Source organism: Moschus berezovskii, chromosome 2 (genome assembly GCF_049115385.1).
Source record: "Moschus berezovskii isolate FMDL1 chromosome 2, NW_MosBer_1.0, whole genome shotgun sequence".
NCBI lineage: Eukaryota > Metazoa > Chordata > Mammalia > Artiodactyla > Moschidae > Moschus > Moschus berezovskii.
In genome coordinates, this window is record NC_142461.1 from 52,198,235 (window position 1) to 52,218,927 (window position 20,693).

Sequence of the window (20,693 nt, forward strand, 5' to 3'; positions counted from 1 at the left end):
CCTTAAAAATAAACCTAAGTCCATATTCTCTTAGGAAGGCTAATGAGGATGACCTGTACAATCCAGAGGTCACTGGATTAAGTGCTTGGTACAAAAAGTCATCACTTTCAGCCTTAGGGGTTTCTAAATGTTCTTTTAGAACTATGCCAAGAGAAAAGGCTCAGAGGTTAAAAACAGAATGTAAATGATATTGTTAATATAAATGGCTTGATTGAGGTTGTTCTGATTCCTTAAGGCATAAACATGAAATAATTTTATGTTTTGGTATCCTCTCCCAACTACGCTTGGCCAAAGGCTGTTTCTCACTGGGAAAGGCTCTCCTACTGAAAGTTCAGTGTAATTCCAGAATTTTCCAGCCACTTTTGGTTAGGATACTTTTGCCTATGAAGACTGAGCTATACCTGTTTGAGAACCTCAGTCTCAAGTTATATTTAGAGCTCTTCTCTTCCACATAGTCAGGTACACCTGAGGCTTTTCTGGAGTGTGTGGGTGGGGACTGTGCTCTCCTACACCGCTTTTCTCTTTCCTGTGCTTATCACCAGGTACTGGGACAGGGAGGAGGTAGGGATGAGGTAAAAGGCGGGGAGAAAGTAGAAACAGGAAGGGAAAAAAAGAAAGGGAGAAAGGAAAATTCACTAATGTAACTGATCCAAGCAAATTATCTGCTCTTTTTGTTGGTAGTCATAATTTGGATGACCTCCTGTCTCTGATGCCCATGCACTGTGCCTTGACTCTTGGTCATCACAACTAGTCTAGCTTTTTGACCAACTATGGACAGGTGAAGTCCACAGATTAACTCGTTGTGCACAGGTGAAGACCCGGACAAGTTCTGGTTTAAAAGAGACTCTACCTTGAGCATCTCCCCTAGGTTTTGTCATCCTTGGCTTCATCTTCACACTGATTGACCAGTGATGGCTTTTGCCACGCTCTTCTCATATGTATCTTTCGCCCCATGCTACAGCAATGTTTCACAGGTTTGTAGCCCTTAGTTTCACCTGGGGTCTGCAGCACCTGGGATCCATCTTCTCTACCTCTTAGTAACCTCGAGCACATGGCCCTTGCCTCTCTGGTCATCACACCACACCACCTTCTCCCAGAGCCTTTTTTTGTTCTGATAGCACTGGAGCAGGTCATCAGACTGGTGATAGCACAGACTTCTGGATGAAGACATTAGCCTTCTGTCTTTACATGCACTTGAAAAGTTTTCTAGGGGCTCTCTAAGAAGAGAGAATATGGGAACAGTGAATTGCCTATTATTTGGAGTTGAAAGAAGTGGATGATCTTTTGCATTCATCCAAATTTGACTTTTGATCCACATGTACCATTTTTATTTCCTGAGTTCAGTTCAGTCACTCAGTTGTGTCTGACATTTTTCGGCTCCTTTCATACAAGGCAGGAAAAGACACTCTTGAATTTCTCCCCAAACTTTTTCCTTTTATAGTCTAACCCCATCTCAATAAATATGAACACTACTCTTCCTGTTTTTCAGGCCCAAAGCATAAGAGTCATTATTTTTCTTTATCCTTTTACTATCATAAATATCACTTGGCACCAAGTATCTCACCAGTTTCTAGGGAGCTGGAAAGCTAAAAATTATGTCTTCCAGACTCCTTAACAGCTAAGTTTCTGGAAATGAATTTGATTTTGATGGTTAGGTACACTCATCAGGGACTTGGAAGGCTATATCTGCTGTCAAAAAATGTCTCTTTTTTTTTTTCTTTTCTTCAACGTCTGGTCACCAGTTTGATGGGTATTTAAAGATGATGATGATCGTGGCTTCCTGAACCCCCCTCTCTGATCCTAGAATCACAGCCACCATGGTGTGTTTTTGAATGCAGTCGTTCCACTGGGGGTGTCCTTTTGTTCTTACTGGGGCAGAGATAACAACCCTTCCGGAAGATCAGTTCCACAGAGTTCTTGGAGTTTTTCTGGAAAACCAGACTGGAGTGTGCTCCCCTAGACCTTCTAGTGATTTTTTAATCACTTAATTCCCTATGTTAAATTTCTTTTTTGTTTAATTACCTAGAAAGATCCTGCACTGAATTCTGAATACAGGTATCAAAACCTCAAAGTTGGGGTCTAGGATTGGTTACCTGACCCACTTGGGCTTTAGGGTAGTTAAAATCTAGTTACCATCTGAAAATGGAACACTGGTGGCACCTAGCAGGGAGTGCAAAATTCACTTACTCAAATTATGCTACTGGTCTCGTGAAATGAAGAGTCTGTTTTATAGGCAATGCTTTGGTGGATCAAGTGGCTGCTGAAACAGGTCAATACAGTACAAATTTGAAATACAAGGTATGTGAGATGGGCTGAAATTTTTCTAAAACCCTGGGAAAACTAAAGAAATGGTCTAATTAAAGGCTTAAATTCTCTGCTCAAGATATGGTCAGAGGATTAAGATGCCTCTTTGATTGCCCTCAGAGAGCCTCTTAATTCTCATAGCTACAATTCTGACATAGCCAAAAATGACAGTCTGATCCAGCAGGTTGCCAAATTACAGTGTAATTTAATTCACAGCCTTGCCAGACCTGTTCTGTGAACGATAATTTCCTCATTGGGAAAGAGTGGGATGGTGAGAACTGAGAATTGGGGATATTTGAGGGAATTTGATGAACTCTGGTTGCCCTGACTCTCACTCTGAAAGCTTCCCTTGCCAGAAGCCTTTTCAGAGTTCTAAGGAGTGTGGGAGGTATTGCAATAGTGCTTGTCTGGGGAGAACCAAAGTTAGATGCAGTCTAATGGATTGATATGACTGCACTTAGCAGACATTCATGTTTCAATAAGCTAGTCACGGAGATGTGAGTCATTCTGTTTACTTACTTATTTCTGCCAAAACCTGCCTTAATAAGATTTAAACAAAGACTGGTTTATAGATGTCTGCAAAATACGCTTGCATTATTCAGAAGCAAAAATTACAACCCCCCTCCCCATCTTACTGGATTGACTCAAAGCATAGTAGGAAGGGAATCCTTTTAGAGGGTACAACTTCAATTAATATTAGTTGTTTGGGTTTTTTTTTACCTTGCCTATAGAGATGGTCAGAAGTGTGGATCTACATTGATCACAGTCAATAGTAAGCAGTTTGGCTATATGATCAAGGACTTAGAAAAAACAAGGTTGAAAGATTGGTAATAAGGAGATCTATCAGTAATCACAGAATAGACTAGAATATGAGTATATTTGTGCTCCATCTAAATATTTAATGAAAGGTAGTGCTGCCAAAGGAGGCACTTAATATAGTTGACCAGTTGGTCTATTTGTGAATGTCAACCAGCGTATGCCATTGTATGCACAGTGAGCTGTGAATGGAAATATCATATAATACATTGCCCAAACTGCAGAACTTTTGAAAGTTAGAGCAATTAATAAGTAAGCCAGGAAAGCAAGCATAAGCCAAAACTCTCCTCATCAAACTGGGAATATGTGTCACCCAGGCTACAGACAAAGAAGTCATAAAGGCAGAGATGGGAATTATGGAAGGATTTGTCATCATGGGCTGTCCCTTACCCAACACTGCAGAGCGTCCAAGCTGCCAACATCAGAAATGAACAAAATGCTTCTGACACAGGATCACACCTGAAGGGGCCAGGCAGCCATTTAGAAGGAATTAAATACAGTGCACCTGTTTCAGAATAGAAGGAGGGATCAGTGATTTGTCTGCACCAGAGGACTTTCCTTTCTTTTCCAAGTTTCTGCCAACACTGTCATTCATTGACTTACTGAGTGCCTTATTGTCACAGTTTCCATACAATACTGCTTCTGCTATGGAATTCACATTACAAAGGAAATAAGGCAATTGACTGATACCCTTCAAGATTTACAGATCCTAATGTGAATATTGACCTTATAAAAAGTGGAATAGCTCATGTTGAAGACTCAGTTGCTATATGAGCAGGAAGAAAATAGTTTGTGAGTTTGGCATGCAGTTCTAGAGGATACATAGCCCATATTCTCAACCAGCTTCGAATAGTTTCTCCCATAGGCACAGTTCATGGGTCTGGGAATTAAGGAGTGAAAATGATGTTGACTTTTCATACTAGTTCAGCCAATAAACGACTCACGACAGTTCTGCTTCCCAACTTTTGGTCTTGCTAGTTGAAATATCTTAGTATCCAGGGGAGAAATGCTTCTGTATGGGACATAGCAGTAGTTTCATTGAGGAGGAACTTCTTGCTTTACTCACTTTACCCTTTTACCTCTCTGTCCTCGTAACTTTCCACCTTACTTACTCTATTCTAGCCATGCTAACTTCCTTTTTTGAATCACACATTCCAAACACACTCCACCCTAGAACTTTTGCGCCTATTGGACCCTGTTCTTCCAAATATCTGCAGAGCTGATCAGTGTCTTTGCTTCCTGGAGTCTTTTCTCAACTATTCCCTTTATAAAGAGGCTCACACTGAGCACCGTGTTTAATTTGAAACCTACCTCTGCCTTTTCTGGCCATCCTGATGCCCGCTTTTCTTAGTTGCAGCATTCATCACCTTCTAACTGACTATATGATGTATGAATTATTTTGTTATTTATCACCTGTCTCCTCTTGGGGGCTGGGGTCTTTGCTTTGTTCACAGTTGTGGCCCAAGCACTGAAAACAGTGTCAGGCATGTAGCAGGCTCTTCAAAAATATTTGTCCAGAGTGAGTGAATAATTAAATTGATATTGATCCTTGAATTATTGCTAGTTCTAAGAATTCTGAGTTCATTCTGAACAGCGTTCTTTAAAAATTCAGTGTTAGATAACTCCTGAGTCCCAAGAGCTGGAGTGATCCTAGAAACATCCTGCATCTTGAAAGGATTTCTATTTTTGGTGAGGTCGAAGGATCTGAAAGTTGAAAGGGAGCATAAAGGTCTACTTGGTGAATCCAGGTTTCCTTTCTAATACTTAATATGTTTAGTGAACATCTGACCAGTTTTCTGTTGTCCAGAGGTTTCTGATTAGGAAGTTTATGCTTCTGGAAGTTTAGTGAACTGGCTTGAGCTTAATTCCATTAAGTGTACTTTCTATGCAGCTTCTCATGGCAGCAGTAATTAGAATGCCCTCTGTATACCCCCAATTAAAGTTTCAGGCCCTGATATCACCAGCATTTGGTTTAGAAAGGTAAATTAGCCAGTAGCTTGTCATTTGAGCTGATGAGAGTGGTGATACTTAGGAAGCAAAAGAAGACACCTAAAATTTGTAAAATTATCCTTTAACCAAAAAATATGGTAGTTAATAATTTCTTTTCCTCTCCAGAAGATAAAAAGTAATTAAAGTGTCAAAGGAGTTGCACTTAGTTTCACATTTCTAGTAGCTTCCTGTTTTAATATCTTACTGTTCTATCTTGAGAGCATTAGCTAATGAGTTGGTACAGTAGGAAAACATCAAAACTTTCTTTTGTTGGTACAAAAAATCTTCGTGTTTCTTTGTGTTTCTGTGAACTGAACTCATCCTCATTCACTCAGTCAATCAACAGATATTTATGGAATGCTTACTCTGCACCAGAATTTTGTGGCAGTGCCAGTGTGGAACTTAAAGCCAGTTTTACTTTACTATGATAATTATCTTACCAGAAGGAAGGCAATTTATAAAATGTTTATTTTAGCTCCATTAAATCGATAGCATGATGTAAGTGACTTACTGCATCCATTCCCCCAGGGTAGTGTCTGTTTGTTTCTCTTCAAGAGATATTTATAGAAGGTGAGATGGAAAGGGTAATTTCAAGTGTATGTGTGTTCTAGGTACCATACTAGGTGCTTCCAATATTTTGTCTAATTTGATCCTCATAACAACTTTGAGAGATTGCTTTTATCCCCATTTTAAAGATAAAGAGACAAAGGCTCCGGTTAAATGATCCAAGGTCACACAGGTAATAAGGATGTCGGTTAGGAACAAGGCTGTGCTTTCCTTCATCTGACGCAGTTTCTATTCTGTTTACCTTCTTATGGAAAGAGAGTTCCTAATCAAGATAATGATTACTTGTCTATATTTTTTTCTTAAGACCATATACCAAGGTATATAAATTATCACGTATATTCATTCAGAACAAGCATATTTGGTTCAGAGTCATTAAGCTGATCTAGATTAATAGGTTTGACCTCAGAAATTCAATAAAGTTTTTTTCTTGCTCAAATGCTTAGTGTTTCCAGAAGTATTTCTTTTGTAATTGTAATATTTAGGGAAAGAAATATGAACTGTTGTTTTAAATAACTGAATTTTTAAACTTTCAGATCTCAGATCTAAAATAGCAAATTGTGGTATATTCTTTGGCTAAAAATAAAACATTGTTAATTTGTGAAAGGAATTTTTCGCATTTATTAGCAACTCTTTTTTTTTTTTTTCCCAACAAAGAAAAACATACTTCTCCAGAAGGTGGCACTCTAAGAACATCATTTTAGTTTTTTAATCTAAGAGTACAAGAGTACTACTCCATACTTTTTTTTAATGAACTGCACATTAAATTATGACCTGAATCTCTGTCATGCTGACTTTTGTGTGCATTTTAAAATGTTTATTTGAAGTATAAAACTCTTAGGAAATATAATAAAATGCCTTTAGAAAATTGCACCACTTTAAAGATAAGTGAATTGTATATGTTGCATATTTCATATGAACCTGTTCTACTGAAAAAACAAATATTAATGATAATTATTTTGTTCTTTGACTAAATTGCTGTGTTCCCATTATATTGTTATATTTTAAAACAAAGCAGAAAATTATCTTTCTTTCCAGTCACATTGAAAGTCTATTAACAAAAACATTTTCCTACAGTGGAATCAAATTTCTATATGAAACAATTTACAGTTGAATTTTTTGATTGATCTTTCAGTGAATACCAAACTCACTTTGGCTAAGTATCAAAAATAAGTTTAGTTAATTAATCTTGAAATTCTATTAACTTTTAACAGTATTCCCTTGATTTAATTTCATGTAAATTTTCTAAATATACCGGTGTATTCTCATGAGGTTTATTTGGTCTGGTGATGAAAATCTATAATACATTTTGATACCTTTTTCTCCCACCTTTGAGCCTATTTAATAAAGAATTCTTCTGTTTTTGTCATTGGTGTCAATGGTGGACACTGAGTTTGGGATTATAAAACCAGGACTAGACCTGGATGATATCAATTGTGTGTTAAGGAAAAATAAAAAGAATTTTATTTTGACTCTACCTAGACTGTGCTTTAATATATATATTTCTAAAGATTTTCTATAAGACTGGTGGTTACTGGTGTGGGTATTTTAAGAAATTAATATACTACTTTCTTAAAATATCAGTTCTTAAGACCAACTTTTGGTTATAATTCTTATTTTGAATCCCACAGCATTAAAGAAAGCTTTATAAAATACTTGATTGTATTTGAGTCACTTTAAAGCAAACAGTGACACTTTCAAGTGATAGAATGTTCAGAAATCTATGCCTTGAAAGTAGAACAATTCTAATCTCCAGAGAGTTCAGGAAGAATGCACCTTGAACTTGTTTTTCAGCAAGCAGAGTATTATAATGCAGGTCCAAAGGTAGTTCTTTGTAATGTAAGATCTTTATTGAAAGCTCATTCTTCCCCACTCCCAAATGCTTATTTTTACTACACTTATAAAACAGGATATGTCTTATTTTATTATTGGTAACAATATTCAAAATAATAATAATGACATATTTTTACAGTACTTTCCCTTAAAGAGCAAAAGTTAAACATATCTCATACTAATTTGTTTCCTCCTATCCTTCTCGTGAGTTCAGATAATATTTTCTTCCCCTGCCCTTCTCTCTCATTGTCTGTCTCTCACAGTTCCCAGCTCAGAATGAGAAATTTTGGCCAACATCACTGAGGATCCAGTTAACGTGGCTTTTATGTAATTAAAGAGGCTGGTTAGATCTAGACCATGCGATGAGTTGACTCACTGGAAAAGACTCTGATGCTGGGAAGGATTGAGGGTGGGAGGAGAAGGGGACGACAGAGAATGAGATGGCTGGATGGTATCACCGACTCAATGGACATGAGTTTGGGTGAACTCCGGGAGTTGGTGATGGACAGGGAGGCCTGGCGTGCTGTGATTCATGGGGTCGCAAAGAGTCGGACACAACTGAGCTACTGAACTGAACTGAACTGAATTGAAGAGCACTTTAAGAAAAAGTATTCACTTTACAATTTGTGGAACCTTTGTTATATTAAAACCATGCAATCTCAAATATAATATGAAGTCAGTATCTAGTATTTTTGAGTTGTGAATTTTCTTTTATTTTTAGGATAAACATGTTCTGTCAGTTGTAACTATTGAGAGGATGCTGGAGAGGCTGAAAAAATCTAATGAGCTTTTGGAACTCATTCTTAAAGGACTTAATGAATATTTGGAAAAGAAACGTCTCTTCTTCCCCAGATTCTTTTTCTTGTCTAATGATGAACTTCTTGAGATCCTATCTGAGACTAAAGATCCCACTAGGTAAGTAAGGCATATCAATATTACTGTATATATCATAATGCATACATCATACATGGCTAAGTTGATCTGCTTAAATTTAATTTTCAGAATAATGCAGAACTTGTATATGATTGTTGTGTTAGTCTCTCAGTTGTGTCTGACTCTTTGAAACCCCATGAACTGTAACCCTCCAGGCTCCTCTCTCCATGGAATTCTCCAGGCAAGAATACTGGAGTGGGTTGCCATTTCCTTCTCCAGTTATATATGATTATGTTTATGTAATAACTTAAGACTGTTGTAAATCATTCCTATAATCAACTTATTTGATGATTAAAACATAAGAAATACCATTGAATGATATTTTTCTACGTGTGGGCTGGGCTTCTCTTTTTATCACATACTGTCTTACAGATTTTTCAGAACACAGCACTATTCTGCATCCCACGCAGAATAAAAGTCAGTGCCCTCTCAGTGCCTTGCAGTCACTCACCAGGTACTACACCATGATCCTTCCTATTCATCCCCCACTGGTTTTCTTCTTGTTTATTCTGCTACAGTCCTTACAATTCTCCCATAGAAGATTTAGCCTCTTCCCTCAGCATATTGTTCTCTTGGCCTAGGATCCTCCTCACCCAAATATTCACAAGACTGCTTTTGTTGTTGTTATTCAGTTGCTAAGTCGTGTCCAACTCTTTGTGACCCTGTGGACTGCAGTGCGCCAGGCTTCCCTGTCCTTCACTATCTTCCGGAGCTTGCTCAAACTTAAGTCCATTGAGTTGGTGATGCCATCTTATCCTCTCTCATTCCCTTCTCCTCCTGCCTTCAATCTTTCCCAGCATCAGGGTCTTTTCCAATGAGTTGGCTTTTGGGATCAGGTGACCAAAGGTTTGGAGCTTCAGCTTCAGCCTCAATCCTTCCAATGAATATTCTGGATTGATTTCCTTTAGGCTTGACTGGTTGGATCTCCTTGCCATCCAAGGGACTCTCAAGAGTCTTCTCCAGTACCACAGTTTAAAAGCATCAATTCTTCAGTGCTCAGCCTTCTTTATGGTCCAGCTCTCACATCCGTACATGACTACTGGAAAATAGCTTTGACTATACAGACCTTTGTCAGCAAAATGATGTTTCTGCTTTTTAATACACTGTGTAGGTTTGTCATAGCTTTTCTTCCAAGGAGCAAGCATATTTCACTTTCATGGCTCAGTCATTATCTGCTGTTGTTTTGGAGACCAAGAAAATAAAATCTGCCCGTTTCCATTTTCTTTCCCATCTATTTGCCATGAAGTGATGGGATTGGATGTCATGATCTTAGTTTTCTGAATGTTGACTTTTAAGCTAGCTTTTTCACTCTCTCCTTTCACCTTCATCAAGAGGCTCTTTAGTTCCTCTTCACTTTCTGCCATTAGAATGATATCATCTGTATATCTGAGGATATCATCTGTATATCTGAGGTTATTGATACTTCTCCCAGCATTCTTGATTTCAGCTTGTGTTTCATCCAGTCTGGCATTTTCATGATGTTCTCTGCAAAACCTGCTCAAACACCTGCCACTCAGGAAGGCCTTCCCTGGACACTAGATTGCAACCCCTTCAAGCACCCCCTAATCACCTTTCCTGATTATCTTCTCTGCCTTTTTTTTTTTTATCATGCTTTTTTTTTTTTGTCATCTGGCATACTCTATAATGTGCTTATTTGCTTACTGTTTTATTCCCTCCAGCAGAACATAAGCTCTATAATGGCTGAGGTTTTTTACCTTTTTCTCCCTACAGCTGATTCTTGATTCCTTAGAAGAGTGTCTAGTATATATCAGACAGTGATTAGATATTTGTTACAATCCTTAGTTTTGTGTCTTGTACTTTCACAGTAAGAGATAAGTAATCCAGAACATGCCAAAAATGAGGAATTTAGTCAGTTCCATCTATATTACAGTGTGTAGACCAAAGTTGGACACCTTCCAAGTAGTTGATTTATTTAAAGTTCTAATCTTGTTGTATAACTTGCAAGCAGTCTCTGAAGATCCCAGTTGAAATAACAATATACTTTGATGCATTTGAAGATTCTTCAGATTAGTGTTTTATCTGTTGGTCAAGATTGATTTGGTCCTTATATTACTTTTAATGTTTTTCAATTCATTGTGCTGCAAACAAAGCCTCATGTAGCTCTTATAATAGTTGTAATTTTATAGGTCTTTTGTGATTATTCAATTAATGATGACCTCCCACTTGACTCATGTAAGTATATTCCATGTGTATGTTTTTTTTTCCCCCTTCAACACTTCATCTGCAGCATCTAGCAGGGGTCTCACGCATAATGCACATTTATGAATTTTGAATAAAGTTTAAAATACACAAAGCATTGATATTTAGGGAATTCTTTTATTTGGTTAATTCTTTTAAACATTCTTTTTCCTGACAGAGTGCAACCTCACTTGAAGAAATGTTTTGAAGGAATTGCAAAGGTGGAATTTACAGAAAGTTTGGACATTACTCACATGAAGAGTAGTGAGGGAGAGGTGGTGGAACTCGTAGACACCATTTCAACAGCCAAAGCCAGAGGTCAAGTGGAGAAGTGGTTGGTTGAGTTGGAGAGAGCTATGATTAAATCCATCCACAAGGTAGCTGGCTATATTTATTATTATTTCTAGTAAAGATGATAGAATGTTAATGTATTACTGATAAATGCATTGTTATTTAAACAAACTGAGTCATAAATTATCAATTCAATTATAATAGATTGAAGGCAAAGATATGGACTGTGGTACTATTTTTGTAATGACTCACTTGAAAAGCAATGCATGTTACAAAAACCTTGGGTTTTAGTCTTGAGTCTATCTCATTTCTTGTGCTCTTGATATTAGACACACTTTGATCTGCATGGTCTATCTTTAGTCTTGTCTAGGAAGTGCCTCTACAGTTTCACATCAGTTTCTATGGTGCTTTCTTTTGTTCTGTGCATATGTGACATATGTACCAAAATGTTAGAAAATCATTAACAGTTACTTCACAGCTCACATTAACACATTATCATCTCAATCACTTGTAATATTTTTTTTTGCTACTACAGAATTTTAAGTCATGGAGGGAAATAGATATCAGTTGAGCAGTTAAATTCATTTTTTACCATAGTGTGAACTTATCATTCAAGTTCCTTACCAGGAGTAAAAATCATGATTCATCAGGGAAGCTTGAGAGCAAGAACTAAAAGGAAACATGGCATCAGGTCCTAATCAACACAGTTTTCACTAAGTTTTCAAATTCTGTCATACATTATTGAAAAATTCATTGGAATCCAGGTATTTAATATACATCATGTACCTTAATGCCCCTTTCTCTCAAATATAATTTTAGTATCTGCTTGAATTATATTTTTTCAATAGATGTAAAATCTTTTGGACAGTTTCCCATTTCTCCCTATTTTGGACTAAATTATAATGAACATCCTTATGATAGAGATGGATTCTTTGAATTACTTATTTTCTCATGATACTTTATATATATAGGCTCACTTGACAAAAGAGAATGAGCTTCCGTAGGTTTTGATAAGTATTGATAAACAATGTTTTCATTTATGTATCTATTAACAATTAAATGAATTTTACTTTGACCACTGCTTAAATTGATTATATGGTTTGTTAATTGATGTGTGCAGGGATAACTCATTATTTTAGACATATTTAATACTATTTCAACTAATAGTATTTTAATTTTGCCAATGTATTCAGATAAAATATTTTGGTTATCATTTCAGACCATTAAGTTGGGTTGGCAAGGAATGGTGTAGGAATATCTTTTCCAAATGTTCATGTGTAAGTTGGTGGGAAAATGCAAGTAAATGCAATATAAAATACTACAGATAGGAGACGTGTGTTACTGTGTTGTGCTGTATGTTATTTGCATGCTTGAAAGGCTACTATGTGCCTAAAGTATGTGAATTTTGTGTCATTTGTAAATGATAAAATATCATGTCCATGGCACCTTTGCCCCTTATCTTATTGTGTTATCATGGGTTTAATGTAGATTGCTACCACCAAAATATATGTAATTTTTCATATATGGTATACATAGTTTATATATTTTATATGTAAAATATATTTTATATATGATATCATAGAACTTTCTGTAATCATGTTTGTCCTTTTCCAACTATATAGAAATCTGTGAATTAGGTTATATGCTTCCTTCTCGTTCTCTCCACAGAATCCTTCTAGAACACATATATATTTCATGCTTGGCATTTCTCTACTGTTCCTTCTAGTATTTCCAGTGTTTCTCCAATCTCTCCTTTTCCACCTGTCTTTTTTGCGGCTACTTCCGGCCTTTTATTAATACATTTTCTTTATTGTCAATAGTCAACATTGCCCTTCATTTCAATTCAGCTCTGTAATATCCTGCTGAACTATAGAAGTCCAGAAAGGTTCACCTATCCTTATATATTTCTCTTAAAAATGTAATTTGAACAACCTTTTCAGAAATTCAAACATTGACATGGCTGTCACCTCATCAGTTCAGTTCAGTTCAGTTCAGTTGCTCAGTCGTGTCCGACTCTTTGCGACCCCATGAATCGCAGCACGCCAGGCCTCCCTGTCCATTACCAACTCACGGAGTTCACTCAAACTCATGTCCATTGAGTCGGTGATGCCATCCAGCCATCTCATCCTCTGTCATCCCCTTCTCCTCCTGCCCCCAATCCCTCCCAGCGTCAGGATCTTTTCCAGTGAGTCAACTCTTTGCGTGAGGTGGCCAAAGTATTGGAGTTTCAGCTTTAGCATCAGTCCTTCCAATGAACACCCAGGACTGATCTCCTTTAGGAGGGACTGGTTGGATCTCCTTGCAGTCCAAGGAACTCTCAAGAGTCTTTTCCAGCACCATAGTTCAAAAGCATCAGTTCTTCAGTGATCAGCTTTCTTCACAGTCCAACTCTCACATCCATACATGACCACTGGAAAAACCATAGCCTTGACTAGACGGACCTTTGTTGGCCCTTAACTATTTTTGGTTGATATGATAAATTAGACTGTTTGAAAAAGTGGATCTATGGATCCACTGAAAACATGTGTAGTAAAGCACATGACTTAGACTTCCTGAATTTACAACTCTCATCTCTCTGTGAATGAAGTCTATATCCACCCTCTCAGCATAGCCTTTGGTGTCAAAGGGAGTGAGATCTGGAAACATAGGAAGAACTTTAGAGGAGTTATGTAGTTTGCCTAATGTGCATGTACACATGTGTACATGGCTGGGTGGGGATCTGATTAAGTTCAAAGTAAGTAATTATCTGAATTTGAAGGATCTCATTTTGGATTTACTTGAACTTACGTTTTGTAATAAAATTGCTTTTGTTTTTCAATCCAAAAGTATCTAGGACATCTTTGGCTGGTCAAAGAAATATTTCATATAATGTGGTTCATACAAATAGATTATATATCAGCAAAATAAAATGCTATATATATATTTGCTCTCAGGTGTATGAAAAATCTTTAAATAGTCTACTCACATACTTTGAATATTCATAATTGGCTAAAATATAAGAAGTAGAGCAGTACAAGTTAATCCGTTTAGGAGTTAGCTCTTCATTGTTTAGCTTACTCAAGTAAAGTGTAAAACTGTTTACCTTTAAGTATTTTCTTTTACAATTAGGTAATTAAAGATGCAATTCTTGCCTATGCACAAAATGAGCGAATTAACTGGGTAAGAGAGTGGCCTGGACAAACAGTTCTCTGTGTATCCCAAACCTTTTGGACATTAGAAGTACAAACAGCTATTGCAAAAGGACAAGAGGTAAGTTTTTATTACCCCAAGGTTTTTCAGCATTTCTTTAATAGTGATTATTGCCAAAATACAATTATTCTAAAAAATTAAGACCATCCACCCAAAAGCCAAGGATATTGGAGCCTCAATCCTGTTATTAGATAGTAGGACAAAGAAACTTCCTAAACATAGAAGGATTAGAAGGAATTACATAATATAATTCTCTTTTATGCCCTCAATAAAACTACAGTATGAAGTATGCTGTGCTAAGTTGCTTCAGTCATGTCTGACTCTTTGCAACCCTATGAACAGTAGCCCACCAGACTCCTCTATCCATAGGATTCTCCAGGCAAGAATACTAGAGTGAGTTGCTATTTCCTACTCCAGGGGATCTTCCAGTCCCAGGGATTAAACCCGTGTCGCTTTCGTCTCCTGCATTGGCAAGAGGTTCTTTACTTCTAGTGCCACCTGGGAAGCCCTATGAAGACAAGATATTAATTGACTTGTTTTGACTATTTTTATTTTTTTGTATTAATTTTTAGTTAATATTTTGAGTAAAGGTTGATTTTCATTATTCTAGAAGATATATGAATTTACTATTATTAATTGAATTGCTATTTTTAATTAAAAACAGAAACTGCATTCAGTGCAATGTTCTTATCCTTAAAGTAGGATTTCAAGCAGATCAACTTTCACTTGACTGGTGGGCCAGTCAGAATCCAGCAATTGCAGATGTTGTTTAAAACTATGAGTTTTAAACATATTTTTTACAGGGAGTTTGGCGTTATTGTATCTAAGGTATTGGGGGAACACTGAGTGTTGGGTTTGAGAGTCTTGTATTCCTTGTAAGCAAGCAGATGTCATAGAGGAAGGAGCTGAGTAACACATGCTTAGTTCATTCCAACTTACCAACAAGTCACTTATTTCTCCTCTGGGGAAGAATAAAGATGTGTGGCAGGAAGTCAGGGATTTTAGGGGAAAAAGTCTTCATGGACATCAAAGCACGGGAGTGAGGGTTTCTCTTACTGCAATAAGCCCTTGGATACTCCTGGACTCTTGGCTCTCTGTCTCCATGTGCATTTTTCTTTTTTCCCTAGTGGGTCCAGAAACTTCATTTTGTCTTTTCACTGTGAAACTACCATTCAGCCACCTCCCCACACAAAGGGATTCCTCCATTGCCAGTGTGGGTTACTGGGGATATGTGTAGCCTTCTGGATCTTACTCCTTGCTGGCCCCAAACCACCAGGACAGCTTTCGCTTTCGTTGTTGTGGCAAATAGAGGGGACAAAGAAACAAGTGTGAGAAAATTGGGCAAATTCGTGGGCATCTTCCATGTTTCTTCAGTTTAAATGTTGTGTCAATTAAACTCCACCCGTCTGCCAAAACCATATTTTTCTCTGGTAGGAATAGGTAGGCGTTGAGGTAGAGAATTTAAGTGTAAACCTTTCTGGTTTCTACTTACCTCCCAAGCATAATTTGAATCTCAAGAGACACACAGTTCAGGTCATTCCATTTCAATATGTCCTCTGCTCAAAACTATCTGCCTGCAATTCTTACCATATTGTGTAAAGATACAAATAGGGGTTTTGTTTCCCCTTGGTTTCCATCAGTATCCACTGATACTGAGGTGAGGTTATTTATTCACTCATTTATTAGTTTACTCCATTTTTTCTGTCACTTAATATGGTACACATATAGAACCATTCGCGCAGAAAGACCAAAGGAGATTCCATGCCTTGAGTGACTGTTATTCCAGGGGAACTCACTTTCATAGATGTAGATCCTCTAAAGCTGTAATGTAGTGGGATTTCGAAAGTCTTTGCTGTTGCTTGCTAGATTGTTCTCTTCTGTTGTATTTTGTGGTGTTTTACATAGCTAAATTTCATGGAATGAAATTAAGCTTTGTATGTGTCTTTAAAAATTCTTTTCTTTTTCCTCTGCTAGTGAATACTCTGGATCAATATGCCCTTCATCTGCTGCCTGTGCACCTCGTCCCTGTCCACATCTCATGCATATTTGGTTTATTGAAGTTCTGTAGCAGCATCAGGAGGGGCACATGTTTTAGTATTCTAAAGCATTGATGATTTAAGAAAATTTAATATGTAGTTCTATCTTGGGAGGGTAGCATATGTTTTAGTATTTTATGTGTTGATGATAACTTTTTCCTTAATTAATGTGTGGTTCACATCCGAAACCGATGACTGTACTTGAGTAGCTGGAGACTTCTTGGCAGCTTCAGAGAAGACTAGGTGTTTCCACTTGCTGCAGATACCCCAAGTTGTCTAGAGCTTAATGCTATAATGGCACCTTGTTTTACATCCTGCTCCCAGAGGACCTGTTCCCCTCAGGATCCGTTTCCATTTATTTATTCAAAGAATATTGACTATGGAACTAGTCAGTATGAGGCATTAGAGGGGCTAAAATTGAATGAAGTAATAAAAACTTGGGTTATTGAAAATATTTATATGATTTTGAGTAAATGTATCATTGTGCATATCACCAATTCAATGGACATGAGTTTGAGCAAACTCTGGGATTTGGTGATAGTCAGGGAAGCCTGGTGTGCTGTAGTCCATGGGATCGGAAAGAGTCGGACACGACTGAGTAACTGAACTGAACTGAGGTATGATAAAAAATATTTTATTCCAGACAAGGTTTATTTTGGCAGATTATATAATAGTAGTTATTTTTAGATTCATTAGTTTACTGTACAGAACAGTTTACAATGAAGAAAATATAACAAAAACAATTTAGTATCATGATTTTTTCAATCTAGCTGATCTGAATTATCATTGATTCATACGATATAGTCTGTCACCATCTTCTCCTCCTGCCCTCAGTCTTTCCCAGCATCAAATCCTACTCAGAAGCTTTTGGTTCTCGCAGCTCCCTGTAAGTACTAGAAGGACTCGTGGGATCTAAGATGGAGCATTTGGAATTAGGATCTCTGTTCATCATTGTTGCGGTTTCCCTTTTGTCGTCTGTTTTTCATCTCTGCTGGTCTCTGTGGGCTTTATTCTGCAGTGAGGGTGAAGGCTTTCGGTAACTTCAGATTGGTATACTCAGAGTCTACCAAGTCTTGTGAAAAGCCCTTTTCTTCCTATCAGTATAGTAGTCCTTGGAAAGAACTGTGATTCGCTCTGCTTAGTCGCGCATACCCTCCTTCATGTTGCTTTGGAGATGGGACAATATGATTGACAGCTCACCACAACCACAGAACATACAGGCGTAAAAAGCAGAAAGGGAAGGGTGTTGGATAGCTACAGACCATGTATGTTTACTTTGTCTGGCCTGATTGAGATTGTTCACCTAATTTGTTTTTGTTGTTCAGTTGCTAAGTCATCTTTGACTCTGCTACCTGATAGACTGTAGCATTCCAGGCTCCTCTATCCTCCGCTATCTCCTAGAGTTTGCTCAGATTGATGTTCATTGAGTCAGTGATGTTATCTAACCATCTTATCCTCTGCTGCCTCTTTCTCCTTTTGCCTTCAGTCTTTCCCACTGAAAGATTTTTCAGTTGAAAGATCGTTGACATTGAAAACCTAATACCTTTGTAGTAAAATGAAATTGATTATTTTTAAGTTATGTAGTATCGCAAGTTATGATTAAAATGTAAATAATACTCTACTCTGTATATGTGCTATGTCAAAAAATTTTTGTTCAAAGGGATTCTGACTGCATTGAGTAATTATATCTTATTTTCTTTCAGGCCCTTGAGGAATATTTGGAAAGATGTAACAAGCAAATTGATGATATTGTCACCTTGGTTCGTGGCAAATTGTCCAAGCAAAATCGTGTTACTCTGGGAGCCCTTGTGGTACTGGATGTCCATGCTAGAGATGTTCTCACAACACTTGTTAAAAAGAAAGTTAATGATGACTCGGACTTTGAATGGTTAAGTCAGCTTAGGTACTATTGGCAAGTAAGTAATATCACTGAATGTTATTACTCAGCAATTTCAGATCACAACTGTTTAATTTCTGCTTGCTAGCTCACATAGGTGATAGTATTGGTAATACAGGATTTTTCTTGCCAATGGCTAACTATACCCAAGCCTTCACCACATTGACGATTAAGGCAGCCAAAAACTGTATATCATGTGTACGAAAACTATGTGTGATCTATATCCAAATACATAGTTACGTAGAAATACATATTCACATATAGACACACACAAACTATGAGGAATTATAAAAACTTACTCAGTTAAAATTGGTCATTATGCTTGCTGAATCTGTAAAATGTTGAAACTAATCAGTTTAATTTTTTTTTTGATTCCTGATACATCTAAAGAATGTACAGATCAGACTGTTTTAGTCTGATTTAGTCATTAAACTTTTATCTTATTGATCAGTTGAAGGAACCTGAAATATAATCTGGAAGAAGGCTTTCATCAGCATCATGAGGAACGCTGGGCTGGAAGAAGCACAAGCTGGAATCAAGATTGCTGGGAGAAATATCAATAACCTCAGATATGCAGATGACACCACCCTTATGGCAGAAAGTGAAGAAGAACTCAAAAGCCTCTTGATGAAAGTGAAAGAGGAGAGTGAAAAGGTTGGCTTGAAGCTCAACATTCAGAAAATAAAGATCATGGCATCTGGTCCCATCACTTCATGGGAAATAGATGGAAAAACAGTGGAAACAGTGTCAGACTTTTATTTTTTGGGGCTCCAAAATCACTGCAGATGCTGATTGCAGCCATGAAATTAAAAGACGTTTACTCCTTGGAAGGAAAGTTATAACCAACCTTGATAGTATATTAAAAAGCAGAGACATTACCTTGCCAACCAAGGTCCGTCTAGTCAAGGCTATGGTTTTTCCTGTGGTCATGTATGGGTGTGAGAGTTGGACTGTGAAGAAAGCTGATCGCCGAAGAATCGATGCTTTTGAACTGTGGTGTTGGAGAAGACTCTTGAGAGTCCCTTATACTGCAAGGAGATCCAACCAGTCCATTCTAAAGGAGATCAATCCTGGATGTTCATTGGAGGGACTGATGCTAAAGCTGAAACTGCAATACTTTGGCCACCTCATGCGACGAGTTGACTCACTGGAAAAGACTCTGATGCTGGGAAAGGTTGGGGGCGGGAGGAGAAGGGGACGACAGAGAATGAGATGGCTGGATGGCATCACCAACTCTATGGACATGAGTTTGAGTGTACTCCGGGAGTTGGTGATGGACAGGGAGGCCTGGCGTGCCGTGATTCATGGGGTCGCGGAGAGTCGGACATGACTGAGCGACTGAACCGAACTGAACTGAACTGGGTGGCTGGCGATGGCAGCCACCATCAGGGAAGCAGGAGGAGCAGAAACAGTACAGTGAACAAGGTTGGGCCTGTTGAGAGTGGGAAGAGAGAGCTGCTGATTGGAGATACAGACTCGAAAATTCTCATCATAGTCAGTTTGTGAAAGGTTTTGGGGATGTATGGAGTGGAAGGAGAAGAGATAAAAGAACCGGAACCCTGGAACACTGTATGAGGCTGTGTGCATAGTGGTTAGGAGCTCAGACTGTGGAATCATCGTTTCTAATGCTATATCTTCCCCTTACTAGTTGTGTGACTTTGGAAGTTAAGTTGCTATCTTCAGACACCAGCTTCCTTACATATAAAATGGTGATGATGATAATACTCAATAGTGAAAACTCGTGGCACAAATGATTGAAAATATAGAAGAATAATGAACTATCTAAAAGAATAATTAAGAAAGCAATCCCATTTATAATTGCTGAAAAAAAAAAACAACCCAGGAATAAATTTAACCAAAAAGGTGAAGGCCCTATAAACTGAAAGCTATGAGATACTAATGAAAGAAATTTAAAACACAAATAGAGGGAAAGATCTGTGTTCATGGATTGGAAGGATTAACATTGTTAAAATGTCCATACTTCCCAAAGCAATCTATAGATTTAATACAATTTCTATCAAAATTCCAGTGGCATATTTCACAAAAAACAGAACAAATAATCCTAATATTTTTATGGAAACAGAAAAAAACCCAAATAGAAAAGCAGTCTTGAGAAAGAACAAAGCTGGAAGCATCACACTTCCTGATTTCAAGTTATATTACAAAGCTAAAGTCATAAATGAAGCTAAAGCTAAAGTAATAAAACCAGTATGGTATTGCCATAAAAACAGACACACAGATCTTTGGAACAAAACAGAGTCCAGAAATAAATCTATATATGTATGGTAATTTATGACAAAGGAACCAAAACCAAGAATATAAAATGTGGAAAGGACAATCTCTTTAATAAATGTTATTGGGAAAACTGGAAACCACATGCAAAAGAATGAAATAGGACCATTATCTTATATCATACCTCAATATTAACTCAAAATGGATTAAAGAATTGAGTGTAAGACCTGAGACTATAAAACTCTTAGAGGAAAACCTTGATGGTAAGTTCCTTGACTTTGGTAATAGGGATTTTTAAAAACAAATTGACACCCAAATCAAAGGCAACAAAAGCAAAAAAAAAAAGTGGGACTACATCAAACTGAAGGCCTTTTGTACATCAAGGAAGACCATCAACAGAAGGGGAAGGC

The 20,693-nt window shown here is 37.4% G+C and overlaps 1 protein-coding gene across 1 annotated transcript in view; it reads left to right on the forward strand.

Moving 5' to 3' along the window:
- The window catches only part of DNAH7 (dynein axonemal heavy chain 7), a 301,053-nt gene that overhangs the window by 96,868 nt on the left and 183,492 nt on the right, over positions 1–20,693 (forward strand). The window contains exons 20-23 of the mRNA XM_055397140.2: positions 8,228–8,421; positions 10,817–11,015; positions 14,038–14,178; positions 17,858–18,070. Coding sequence (XP_055253115.2) covers positions 8,228–8,421; positions 10,817–11,015; positions 14,038–14,178; positions 17,858–18,070 — 747 coding nt within the window. The remainder of the gene's footprint in view (positions 1–8,227; positions 8,422–10,816; positions 11,016–14,037; positions 14,179–17,857; positions 18,071–20,693) is intronic.